Source organism: Eucalyptus grandis, chromosome 2 (assembly GCF_016545825.1).
Source record: "Eucalyptus grandis isolate ANBG69807.140 chromosome 2, ASM1654582v1, whole genome shotgun sequence".
Classification (NCBI taxonomy): domain Eukaryota; kingdom Viridiplantae; phylum Streptophyta; class Magnoliopsida; order Myrtales; family Myrtaceae; genus Eucalyptus; species Eucalyptus grandis.
The window spans coordinates 48,269,191-48,282,327 of NC_052613.1; the positions used below are offsets into that span (position 1 = coordinate 48,269,191).

Consider the following 13,137-nt stretch of genomic DNA (forward strand, 5'->3'; position numbering starts at 1 on the left):
CATCAATCAATCTCATCACTCATCACTCACTAATGATCCCTCGAGTTTCTGTAGATTTTACTTTTGTCTCCCAGGACCTTTTTCCTCTGTTCAGCTCTATAATGTTGAAGATGACGAACGTTCTCCTTTTCTGAATGGTAAAGTAACACCTTTTGCTGGTTCAGGAATCATCAGGACATGACTTTCATTGGCGACGTGGGCTAACAACAGTAAAAAAGAAAAAGAAAAAAAGAAGCTTTTTTATGATGTGAGAGAATTGTTTTCTACTCGATCCGTGAGGCACCGAAAGTAAGCAAAACCGCTCAGCCAACCGACGACCTCAGAGATCCCGAAAAACGTAACATCATGTGCCAGATCCGAAATTGATATTAAAAGCACCCATCATCTCATTTTAGGAATCTGTTGAAATTGATGGCTTTGAAAAATCGCATTGCATTCCTAGGAAAGAAGGCGCGGATGCGTTTGGATCATGATTTATCAGCGACTTGGCTTAATCACTTTCCATGCGGTCCAATTTCTTTTCCAAGTGCCCTGTACTTACTTTAGTGGGGAGAGAGAGAGACTATTTGAATGATGCAACATTTAGTAAAAAATCTGAGCACTTCAACTACCGGTTGATTTTTGCAAAAAAATTATTACTTGGTGCATGTAAAACCCACTTCATGTAAGTTGTTAAATTTGTGAATCTCATATGAAATTCATAATGATCTCATGACTCACATGTAATTAGTTATATGTCCTGGGTTGAGAGAAAGAAAATTTCGATTTTCAAATGTTGCTTCGGATGATTTAATGATAGCTCGTTTGAGAATAGGAAGTCTCTCAACAAAAACCTTGAAAGCTTTTCATTACTATGTTTGTTGTTACAAAATCTTGTGATTTTTTTTTTTTTTTTAATATGATTATGGTAAGAGTAGTTCCGTGCAAGCTTCTACTCTACAGGAGTTTCATTAGCTCCTCCGGTGGTTAAAGATTTGCTTTCCATAAATACGATTGACCTCATGACATGCCATATGAAATTATTCATAGTTTTCAATGATAAATTAGCCAAATATCGAATGAGTGAACACGTAAGATGGCCCGAGTTGGGGTGTAAGGACATTGAGATATCTCATGAAGCATCGTACAAATTCGAAATTCACTGACCAATCTTGTGGATACGTGGAAACATATCATGGCTAGAGCTCCAAAGAGAACATCAAAAAGTTTATAGCGTGGGGCTAATCTAGGTTGATGTTTGGCTACACAGCTTCATCAAATTCCCAAGAGAAGACAGCATAAAGCACCCTAAGGACAGAAAAAAGCACCATTCAGGCACGTCTTTAGTGACCCTGGTTTGACATATTTGAATTACTCTCCGCAGCCTCGAAAAGATTTTGATGAACAAAAACGGTCACCTTGCAATCAGCCTGCCGACCACTTGTCCCAAGGGACACACGTGTCTATGGTGCCCCTGGTTTGGCTTATCTGAATTATTCTCCGCAGCCTCGAAAAGATTTTGATGAACCAACAAGGCGACCTCCCGGTGGAAGTCCCTTAGAGTATTCTATGCCTTGCACCTTTCGCTTTAGACTCCGTTCATTTTCACGAAAAATAATTTTCAAAAAAATCTTTTTTAAATTTACCTATATGAAAAATGAACTCATCATGAAAAAAAATTTCCACTATTGGAAAAAATACCTTCAAAAATGGAGAAAATCTTTTTTACTTTTGAAAAGTGGAAAACATTTGTCATAACTTATTCCATCTCATTTCTTTTCCCCAAACACATTTTCATTCCATTTTTTTTTATTTTCTCTTAAAAAATAAAATTTTAATTTCTTTTGCTATTTTTTTTCTTTCTTTCCTTATCTTCTTCTTCTTTGGCTTTGGTCGGTCGCTGGCCACAAGCCAACTTGAGCCTTGCCACGAGTTGGTGAGGCTCGGCCGTTGCTAGCTAGAGGGCTTTGGCGACCTCAGGCAAGGCCCAAGGCCTGCCCAGCTCGTCGGATTTAGCGAGGCTCAAGCTTGCCAACCTTGGGCTAGCTTGACTTCGCTAGACGCCTTGCCATAGGCCGGCAATAAAAATAAAATAAAATTATTGAAAATGGGTGGATGCCCAAAAAGATTTTCTTTACTGAACGGTAGAAAATATTTTCTACTCCATTTCAAATTTCAGCTTAACACTAGAAAATATGATTATTATATTTTTGGAAGATGATTTCGTGAACCGGAACGCCACATTTTCCATGAAACAAACGAAGCCTTAGTTTTATGGACCTTGTCAACTTTAACAAGACCTTTTTTGACCAAAAAAAAATTGTAACAAGACCTTCAATTGCTATTTTGCAAGGTGCATCATATGATAAAGTCAACAGCTTTATTCAATTCAGTGTGCAAAAAAAATGACCCATGAGCTTTGCTTAATAATTTTCTTGTTTTTGTCATGGTTTTGCTTAATAATTCACATGTGATGACCTCTGACAAATGGTGGGTTTGAATTGCTTTAGCATTTAATTGACAGCTTAAGCAGAAGTCCTGGAATTGGAAATAAGGCTCTTAATTGTACTTGCAAATGAGGCATAAAGTTTGCCTCCTATGGTTTGCCTCCTATGGTCCCTTTCCTTTTCCCTTCTTTTAAGAGGTCGCGTGCATTTTGATGACAGTTGCAATTTTGAACATCAGAAACGGGTTCCAAAGACCAAAGCTGTGGCTTTTGAGGTAAAAAACTTGTAGAGAAATGGATGGAGGAGGGAAAGGGGAGAAGAAGAAGGTGATGGTGGTCATAGATGAGAGTGATTCCAGTTACTATGCCCTCATGTGGGTGCTCAACAATCTCAAGGAATCGATCAGGAGTTCTTCTCTAGTTCTTTTCGCCACGCAGCCACCTCCGCGCCGTGGTTTTGCATTCGCAGCTCCGTTTGGTTTGGCTCGCCTATATTTTCAAGGCGTAGCAGGTCGGGTACCAACATGGGTTGCTTCATTTCCTCTTTGTCCATTGTTCGTTTTTCAGATATACTCCTGTTCAAGTAGTTTCAATTGTTCTGTTGAGAGATTGTGTATGTGGGGAGGCTATCGGTGGTTTCCAATCACTATATGCCTTGAAAAATTGAAGTTCTTGCCTTGTGTTCCCGAAGTTACTGAACTGTTGAAGTTAATAAACTGTCGTTTTATCTGATGAAAATCTTTTGCTCTGTTTTGGAACATGGAACAGAGCCGGAGGTTTTTAAGCCGGCACAAGAACAAAGTAAGAAGATTCGCTTGGGAATCTTGAAGAAGGCCGAAGGCATCTGTGCGAGTCGAGGGGTACTGAAAGTGGATACTTCTCTTCACGATCTTCATTATTCCCGATCTTTTTAATCGTGGTTTTATGATCAATATTTAGACAGTCTCACGAGATGGCAAGTTCATGCTTATCGCTCAATGAACTTAATGGCACGAAAAAGGAGAAAAAGTTCTGGTGATCGATACTTCCCTACAAACTAAATTTTAGGAAGCCTCAGCCTCTAACCTTTCAAAAACATACTAATGCAAGGGCTTTAGCCTAGTAAAATATGGGGTATCGCAGTATCTACCGGCAAACTTCAAATCCTGTGTTATCGGCGAATCCTATCAGTCTTATTGCATCCGCAGATTTGAAACGGATGTCCATGGATCTTCTGTTTAGGCTCAAAACACGGGCTGCTGCTTCAGACAAAAATTCTGTTCAAGTTCAACTGCAAATTCAAGATCTAGCTCCTTCTAGCTCCTTTTGAAGAAAGCATTCCGATTGCAGAGTCTTTCAAAACTTGTATTTGAGTCATGCCCATGGACATCACAATCTAAAATCTTTTCTGGGCTTGCATTTCGAGAAGTGAACTTCATTGTTTTGACAGGTGAAAGTGGAGACACTCACGGAGGCTGGAGATCCTAAAGTTACCATATGCAATGCAGCACACAAGAACAACGTCGATCTTCTTGTCCTGGGGCATGAATCTCATGGAATCCTCAAGAGGTTAGATTCCTTTTCTATTTAAGTCCTGAAAAGCCAGTGCTTTCGTGCCATATCGTCTCTTTCAACTCCATATCGTTACTCCAGCGTTTCGTTTCTCCATCATTTTCTTCTCATAATGACAATTGACAGCGTAGTGCTAGATCAAAGATCAAAGCTTAAAACTCGGTTCTGTTTTGTGAGAATGATGAAGTTAGTTGTTCGTTGCAGGGCTTTCTTGGGGAGTCTGAGCGATCACTGCTTGAATAATGTGAAGTGCCCGGTACTTGTGGTGAAGGGACCAGAATAAGCGTTGCAAAACTGCTTATATCGGTTTATGTCAGCTATATGACCACCGAAGTGAATGTACTAAATTCCTCACTGTGTACGAGTTGGCAGATTATCTCATCTGAGCTAAATCCGTTAGGTCTGTAAATTCATATTCAGAGCTGTCTATAACTAATCACTGTTCACAAGAATCCAGGTGCGATTACCTCAGTTGCTGTCACCATGGTCTGTTGCTCCGTCTATTTTATTAGTAAAAAAGAAATGTTTTCACTTACAATTTTTTTTGGCCTTTTCAACAGACATTGCTCCGATAAAGAATGTTCTCAACATTGATTGTATTGTCATGCTCTATGCAGAAGAGTATCTTTCTCTAGTTTATAAAATCTCTTGCGAACACCAGCAAGACAACACGGTTTCTTGGTTAGGACTCGACTCTGCATGTGCAGCTGTAAGAAGAGAATAAGATGACACTCGAAAAACTTTAAGCAAGCCTGATTTGCTTCTTCAGTTTATTAGATTGAAAAGGAGCATATTAGTCGCTCCTGCAAAGAAAAGCAGGGAGCACCGTTTTTGCCAATTTGATGGTTTTAAGAATAGTCTACGCAGTATGAGTGGTTCATGCGAAAAGATGAGTGCACATAAAAAAGAGTTGGGAGGAGCTTGAATCTATCCTTTTCCTTAGCCATCCGATTTAATGCTTTAAGCAACATTGATCGTGTGACGACAGAGAAAAGGAAGGAGGAACAGAGCTTAGAGCTAAATGTTGTCATGTTTACTATCAGAAATAGAGCGGCTCTTATCGAGTGTAGAACGCAAGTACCACTTGCGTAATACATGTTTTGAGCGAGATTTGCCGATGCTAATGTAACCAATTGTAATATTTGGGTATTAAACCTAGTCGAAAAGGGGAAAAGCAAAAAAAAAAAAAAAGGTGAAAAGCTGTAGAGTCTAAGCAGCATCACTAGGGAAGTGGACCACTCGGTTAATAGAAGTGGCCGACCGCACGCGTACGAAGGAAAACGAAAAAAATAAAAGAAAGAAGAAGAAGGGGGAAAAGGATTTCGTTTCAGAGATCTCTCCGAGCCAATTCAACTGCATATTATAACGTCCACTAAATGATCGTGCTCTTCATTCATCTAACTAAGGTAATATTCGAAGTTTGGGCACAAATTCAAGATTAGGTCAAATTTGAGGTTCGATTAAGAACTTGTCAGACTACATACATATAATTTTAAGATGTCGTGGAGTTATAGTATTTTAGTTTATATTTTATCGAAAAAAAAAATTTCAAAGTTTCCTGCGATGATGAATAGTACACATCCAGCAACTTTCGGGCATAATTTTTATAGTTGAGGTACCATTTTACTCAATTTCAAAGTTGTTTCTTGCTGATTTGATATAATTGCGAATTTGATGGTTCAAGTAATCTTTTTTGTTTCATAGATATTCTCAAGTAAATGATACTATTTCTTCTCTGAATTTGTAAATTCCTGTGAAAGTAATAAATATTTGAGTATCGTACGAGTTATAGCATAAAAATCTAGAATGGGTATTTATTACGTTTTGATATTTCAAAATGGTTTAGGATGTTTTAGAAAATGTGTTGCAAAATGTTATATATACTAAATTGTGAACCTAGTTTATGAAATTTATTCTGAAATGATCTATGGAATATATTCTGATTTATGAAATGGATTTTCAATTGTTTTTAAAATGTATTCCGATTTATATAATGAGTTTACAAATAATTTCAAGATTGTACGAAAAGCATTTCTAGCAAATGAATTGAGTTGTGAAAGGTTACGTGTTGATTTGAGAAATGTATTCCATTTGTTGAAGAGGGGAAAAGATTATATATTTTTCTTAGTGATGACATATTTCATCATATTTCGACACAAAGGCTAGCTTAGCAATCACTTAATGACTAGACTAGATATACAAAACAAGGTCGCTTACCGTGATGTGTTCCGGTGACGTTGAAGTTGATTGAACAAATGATTCATCATTCTAGACACCAATGACCCAGTAGAAAGAACTGGAAACCGAGATGGATAAATGTCACATCCCTAACTCTGACATCGCTCCTTTTAATAGAAAGAGAATCGATCCGTGTTCGCTGTCAACATAGTCTGAATGTATCCACGGCGAAATGTTCATTTAATACACGTCAAGTGGGGTACAAGAACATATGACGCATAACCGAAGGGGGACGGCCCTGTTTCTTCCCTGAAACTTGCACCCAGCTTCACATTTGCCCCAAAGTTTCCCTTTGTTTCAGTTCACCACTTACCTTCTTACAATCTGCATCAATTTCATCTCAAAATCCTCGTGGTCACTACCGCTTCTTTCATTTTTGTTGTCGGAATTCAATCGCTTCAAAGGAAACGGCGTACAAAAGGAGAGCAAAGTCCCACATCACCTAAATTATCGGTATAGTTAATGCCAGAAGTGTACCTACAACATATCGACCCGAGCTTACCAAAGTGAAGTGCACAGAGCGACACGAAGGTGACTTTTGTGGGGCAAACCCACATAGGAGACGATCTTGAAGGATCCAAATTGCTAATTTTTCCCATCCTTCCACGGATTTTCATCCCTAGATTTCCCTTGCTTCCCTCCGAAGTTATTTCCCTTGCTTCCCTCCGAAGTTAACGCGCTGAAAGAAGGACATGGTCGGTGGTCGTGGCGTTTTTGCAGACGAACCACGTGGCGAGAGTAAACTGAAGGATAAGAAATGATGCAGGAGCGAAGAAAAAGCACTAAGAGAGGGGACCTTATCCTCCATTTTGTCTCTAGTTTCGAATTGAATTTCATCCCCGTAGGCGGCGAAACTCCGAAGTTTGACTGGTCGTTCTGACCTGCGAAGAAAAAAGAAAAAACCGCCTCCTGTTTCCCAACTACCATGACGGACCAATCACTTCATCTCTCGGCAACCTCGAAAACCAGCGAGGCACCGTCTTTCTTCGACCCTTTGGCACGTTCACACGCGACCGAGAAAGCTGCTGTTCCTATCAGGAAGTTCTCTCTTTTCGGTGGGCATCGTCTTCCTTTGTCCTGTCGGTTGCTGAGGTTCTAGTTGGTTAAGCCCTGGAGACATGGCGGAGGTAGTGGCGATTAATGGCGGGGACAAGAGGAAGGTGATGGTGGCGATTGACGAGAGCGAGTGCAGCCACCACGCTCTCGTGTGGGCCCTCGACAACCTCAAGGACTCGCTGGTGAACTCGCCGCTCGTCGTCTTTATGGCTCAACCCCCTTCTCAGCAGAACCTCTCGTTCGCTGCTAATCTCGGCCTTGCTCGCATGTACTGCCCTGTTTCTGCAGGTAAACCCCACAAACTCTTCTCTTGCTCCCATGTTCTGCCCTGCAGTCTCTCTCTCTCTCTCCCCTCTTCGCTGCTGATCTCGTCCCTACTCGCATGTACTGCTCCGTTGTTGCCGTTAAACCCCAAAAGTCATCTCTCTCTCTAGTAATGTCGTTCCTTGTCCGGTGAACTTCTAACTTGTGGCGGCGTGCAGGTTAAACATGTATTTGGTTTCAATTAAAGAAAAAGGAAGTTTTCCTTATGAGGTTGCATTGAAAAATTAAAGGGTTTTTTTTTGTTATATTACAATATGTGAAGGATTAGTTGGATGTTGCGTTTGCAATTACAGCTCCAGACTTTGTTAATTCTGTCAAAGAGCAACACAGGAAGCTCACGCTGGCTCTCTTGGAGAAGGCCAAGGAGATTTGCGCTGCTCGAGGGGTAATTCATTCAATTCCCTTTGATTCTTTTTCATGTTGGAACAAACGTGACGATTGGGATAGGACATGCTTGGAGTCATTGGAATGAGCTTGTATGTGGAGAATTTTAATTTGCACTTTGCTGTGAAATTGCAGGTTAGTGCAGAGACTATTACTGAAGTTGGGGATCCGAAAGTAGCAATATGTGATGCAGTGGAAAAGAACAATGTCACGCTTCTCATTTTAGGCGACCACGGACTTGGAAGAATCAAACAGTTAGTCTCATAACTATATTAATAAAGGGAGAGTAGATGTCATTGTTTTTCCTCTGACTATATGAATTAATCGAGGATCTTAATCAAGGATCTTTCTCGTTCTATCACAATGTGTTGGAGTGATGTTTGATCTTTTTCTAATTTACAGGGCTATTCTTGGGAGCGTGAGTAATTACTGTGTTCAGTATGCAAAGTGTCCTGTTCTTGTAGTGAAGAAGGCGCACTGAAGATAGGAAAGTCGGTACATGTTTGTGTGTAAAAATCTATTTGACAGTTTGCATCTGTAAATATTTGGCTGTTGAAAATATGTTAAGTGTGGAATATGTTATGAATCCATTCCCTCTCCGTGTCTGTATTGCATGCAATGGGACAAACAATCTATGCACGTAATTTCATCTATACCTGTCAATCAGAAGCAGAAGGATATTGTTCCACTCCTTTATATTTCGTACCTCACTTTGTATCTGTGATTTTATCTCTTTGGTGAATCGTCTTCTTTCTTGATAAACATATTAATAGACAGAATGTCTTTATTTAGTGACAACGGACTGAACAGTTGGGCAATTCAAGAAGATGGAAAGCAGTAGGCTATGAACATATGACTACCTATACAAGCATGAACTGCAATTGTAGTCTGTGAGTAGCTCTCTGTCACTCCAATATGCCTTAAATCTTCACCTTGTCCTCCTTTTAGTCCCATATTTTCAGCCAGAACTTGAAGCCACTCACATGAAAATGCGGTTTAGAGTGGCTGCAAGTCGAACTCCCCCTTTAGCTAACCGAAGATTAACGGTAGGTAAACGGGACAGGAAATATGGATCTGCGAGATAATAGCATGCTTGTTGTTAGACATATGCAATGAAGACTGTCTGAAGAATCTTCCAACTATGGCAGTAGAATCACGTACCTTCTAATACCGAACCTTCACTGACACCTTTGTATGCCCACTGACAGGCCGCGGCGATACTTTCGGATGCATATCTGTGACATTCATATAACCTCATCCAGTGTATGATAGATAAAATTTGCTGACTTGGAAGAAATTAATAAAACATGTGATAGTTGATGATGATTGATGAAAAATAGACAATTCCTCAAGAGACTGCAAAATCTCAAATCCGTGAGTGTTTTTTCTCTCTAGTGTGGTTATGAAACGTACATGTCTGGGCAAGGTGGCTTGGTAGAACTGCAGGTCTCCCAGCCTTTAACTTCTTCTGCCCAATCATTCTGTTGTTGAATATCACAAGGCAAGAAAAGAAATGACCATCACGTGCATTAAACTCTCGAATAAAATAATAAAGTTTATTAGATAGATCTGCAAAGTTGCATATATATCAGAGACCGTGATGTTCTGCTGGATAGCATCAACAAGGCCGTCTGTGTCTGAGCTGTAGTATCTCTCTTCAGCGGTCTCAATTATATTACTATCCCAAACCTGCACAATCCACAGGTTTTGTCACAATTTTTCCCTAGCATTAAACTTTAGCATAGGTTGAGTTTACGTACATGGTGAAGGTTTTGTTTCCGGGTGTACCAGCGGACCTCAATTTCGTTGGCCCCTCTGTCTGTAGTGAAGCCTACATGCAAAGGCTGCACATAACATCACATTAGAATAACCTTAGATGATGGCGTGTTTAATGATGTGGAATACATGCATCTATGTCCATACATCACCACATTTCGTTTTAGGAAGCTGAGTACCTGATGAATGTCTCCAATGAAATGAGAGAGAAACATGAGCGCTTCTGTAAGATTATCTATTGCAAGTTCAAAGGAGGAGTTGCTCGGTGAAATTGATCACATAAGATATGAGAAAAATACTTCGGGAACAATGATTAAGCAGGTCTTACATGCAGCTCGTAAAGCATTGCTTTTATAACCAAGAAGCTGGGAGGTGTAATTGTTGATTGCTCCCGCAACACACCTTCCCTTCTCTCCATTATCATCCTTGCAGTCCCCTGCACGCGTAAAGCCGATTCTCAGGCTCTTGACCATTCTTAGATCACTCACCGTTCTGGTACTACTGTAACTACATTCATTCGAGAGAGAGATAGATGACAAAATCAGAGTCTAGTTTCTTGGTGACATATCTTGAGCATATCCTGGCTAAAGAGCTATATGCTAACAGTTCTGATGGAAGTAGTCTGCTTTTTTAAGGGAGAATGTACTAAACTGAATCTGGGCTGTCTAATTTGGTGGATTCCCCGTCGGATCTGGTCGGGTCAGTTTAGTACATTCACTACACTCATGTAATGACTCCTCTTTTACAAGTGAGACTGTCATTTGTGACCTCAACTTAATCAAGGCAAACTGTTGCTGCGACTTAAATTTAATCCCGTCGACTTTCCGTCATGTAAAGATACCGAAGATGGATCTTTCGTTTCATCCATGTGTTTCTACTCTTTCTACAACATCAAAAAGAAATTCTAGGAGTGGTCTGGTGAGGGAAAACAAGCCAACCACAAACAAGGGCAGAGCCAAAACAGGGGAGCTATGGTAGTGATGACATACTGGTGTACTGGTATTTGCAGAGGTTGTCCGGCGTATTGAGATAGTGAAGCTCAGAGGACCAGCGATAACGGAACTTCACTTGGTCCGCCCACAAACACACGCTCGACAAGTCCTCTGCCCATTTCGGCAGCAGCTGCTTCACCGCATCCGCTGCTGCTCCGGTCAACCGGGACTGTCCACGACAAGATCACGAATCCCATCATACAGACTAGAACTATAACCATGAAACACAACGCGCGGAGCGAGCATATTGGCCTGGTTACAGACGAACTCACCTGAGCAATCTTGCAAATGGTATAGTGCCCTTCAGACCCCCAACCATGAGCGACATGAAAAATCGAAACTGCCAGCACAAAAGCCGTAATTTGAGCTCTGTGACGCTCCATTTTCTTTCCCTGTGGAGCAAAAGGCAATGTGGCCCTCACGACTGAACGGCCCTATATACTGTTGCAGCTGTGACTCGGTGTTGCCGTGTCCGTGGGAACTGAGGAAAAGAAGAGGAAAGGTGAAAAGGAGAGAGACCCTCCTTTAACGGTTCCGGTCGCTGCGGCTGGTGTGAACTGCACGACTGATCAATCTCCTGGATTGCTGCTGCGTGCCCCCTTTACATGTCTTGATTCAGACATCGATGCTGTCCATTTTCGCGCATGCCGCATCAAACGAATATCGCAAGGGATCTTCTCATATCATATGTCCCCATAAGTAAACAAATCTGGGTCCATTCAGATATTACGTCGACCTAATGAATGAGATAACACGGGAGGCATGGCCTCCCCGGTTTTCCGAAAAGGGTCGATTTGCGCCGTTGCGCTTACGGATTATAGCTCACGAGAATGGATGTGATTACGTGGTTGGGAAGGTAAGGTGTCGCGTTGAAGTGTCGGATTTGAGCTGTGGACTCCTAAAACGACGGATGATGCCGAGGAAGTTTCTTCGGGGAAGGGATTCTGTCCTCATGAACTTTGATTTGATTACGAAGATCTTCATGGTCTTAAAAAGGGAAAGGTGCATGCGTGCAGAAAATGGCAATTTGAAACTGGAAAAAGTAAAGAAATCAAAGCAATAGGATTTCCATTTCTTTCCCTTTTCCAAGTCTTGTTCTTAGTTTCCATGCCCTAAGGCTGAATCTATCCCTTCAAATATTTTGAAAGTGCGTCATTCACGTCAAGACCGGAAAAGCTTAATGAAGAAATAATTTCATTTTGATTGAAAGTGGGTCATTCACGTCAAGACTGGGAAAGTTTAATGAAGAAATAACTTATTTTTGATCCAATCCTAAAATGTCAAAGAATCCGGGAATTAAAGTAGTCTGATTTCGCAAGATATGTTGTACTCATCTCAACTGGTGCATGATGTCTTTGAACAAAAATTTTGCACGGGCTATCTCGTTCGTCCGATGTTTTTTCTTTTTCTATTTCTTCTTCTTCTTTTTTTGTTCAAATCGTTTGTCCGATGTGAAAAATTGCAATGTTGCGTTTTGAAATTCCAAACATCAAAACATGGGGTTTGGCCCAACAAGTCTCGGGACGTGCTGGCCCATGGACACGAGATGGTTCGTGCCCTCGCGCCTAAACACGGCCCGCTCAGAAAACGGGTCAGGCCTGGCACGGCAAACTACAGTGCCATCAATTGCGTCGTGTCATTCGGCTTTGTCTCCTTCAACTTAGTGCGCATATGTCATCAAACTTATGCGGCTGAATCTTTTAAATAGTGCAATTTGTGCAATCGAACTCTCCGTCGTCAATACCCTTATACAATCACATCGTCGCTGACATGGCCATTTTTATGTTAAAATGAGGAAAACGAAACTGTGTGAAAATCTTAATACTTTTTTATTTGAAAAGTGGTAAAAAAAAATACAAATGGATAGAGTAACATAAGGTGGAATTTTAAGGGCTGAACACTGATTCATGATCCATGGTAAACCCTGGCACCAGATCAGCGAACTAACTCTCAACCGAACCCATTTTAACTATATTTGTTATTTGTTTTGTTTTCAGCTGATTGAAATTTGGAGTAAACTTCTATGGATGAATGGAGAATGAAGTTCTACAATTCATGTTTAATGTTATGCGTTTTGAACTTTTTATTGTTTATTTTATTCTAGTTCTTCAATTTTTGTGGGTTGTTGTTGTTAGCAAGAGGACATTGTTGTTGCTTTAGAGAAAAATAACATAAATGATTCCTGAAATTTGACTCATCCGCAAGGTTGTCATTAAATTATTAATTTGTTCAATTTGGTTCTCAAACTTTAGCTCAATGTATAACGTTATCACTGAACTTTTAATTTATTCAATATAGTTTGTGAACTTTTGTTACATATATGATTTCAATCTCTAGAGTATATACAAATATTCATTGATATCCTTTCATTAATTCAAGTTCATGAAATTC

The 13,137-nt window shown here is 40.4% G+C and overlaps 3 protein-coding genes across 3 annotated transcripts; 2 read left to right on the forward strand and 1 right to left on the reverse strand.

Moving 5' to 3' along the window:
- Window positions 1-2,512: 2,512 nt before the first annotated feature.
- On the forward strand, window positions 2,513-4,570 carry LOC104433274 (universal stress protein A-like protein). The gene is made up of 4 exons (XM_010045956.3): window positions 2,513-2,936; window positions 3,194-3,285; window positions 3,855-3,973; window positions 4,181-4,570. The coding sequence occupies exons 1-4, from the start codon at window positions 2,720-2,722 to the stop codon at window positions 4,257-4,259; spliced, it is 507 nt and encodes a 168-aa protein (XP_010044258.2). The 5' UTR covers window positions 2,513-2,719; the 3' UTR covers window positions 4,260-4,570.
- A 2,581-nt stretch (window positions 4,571-7,151) lies between these two features.
- LOC104433276 (universal stress protein YxiE) lies at window positions 7,152-8,676 on the forward strand. The gene is made up of 4 exons (XM_010045959.3): window positions 7,152-7,558; window positions 7,888-7,979; window positions 8,114-8,232; window positions 8,381-8,676. Exons 1-4 carry the CDS (start codon window positions 7,333-7,335, stop codon window positions 8,457-8,459), a joined length of 516 nt encoding a protein of 171 aa, XP_010044261.1. The 5' UTR covers window positions 7,152-7,332; the 3' UTR covers window positions 8,460-8,676.
- Window positions 8,677-8,744: 68 nt separating this feature from the next.
- Window positions 8,745-11,670, reverse strand: LOC104433275 (endonuclease 2). The gene is made up of 9 exons (XM_010045958.3): window positions 11,019-11,670; window positions 10,744-10,915; window positions 10,083-10,190; window positions 9,934-9,989; window positions 9,739-9,822; window positions 9,575-9,667; window positions 9,392-9,459; window positions 9,140-9,213; window positions 8,745-9,052 (listed from the first exon to the last, which is right to left on the reverse strand). Exons 1-9 carry the CDS (start codon window positions 11,127-11,129, stop codon window positions 8,958-8,960), a joined length of 861 nt encoding a protein of 286 aa, XP_010044260.2. The 5' UTR covers window positions 11,130-11,670; the 3' UTR covers window positions 8,745-8,957.
- Between the last annotated feature and the right edge of the window lie 1,467 nt (window positions 11,671-13,137).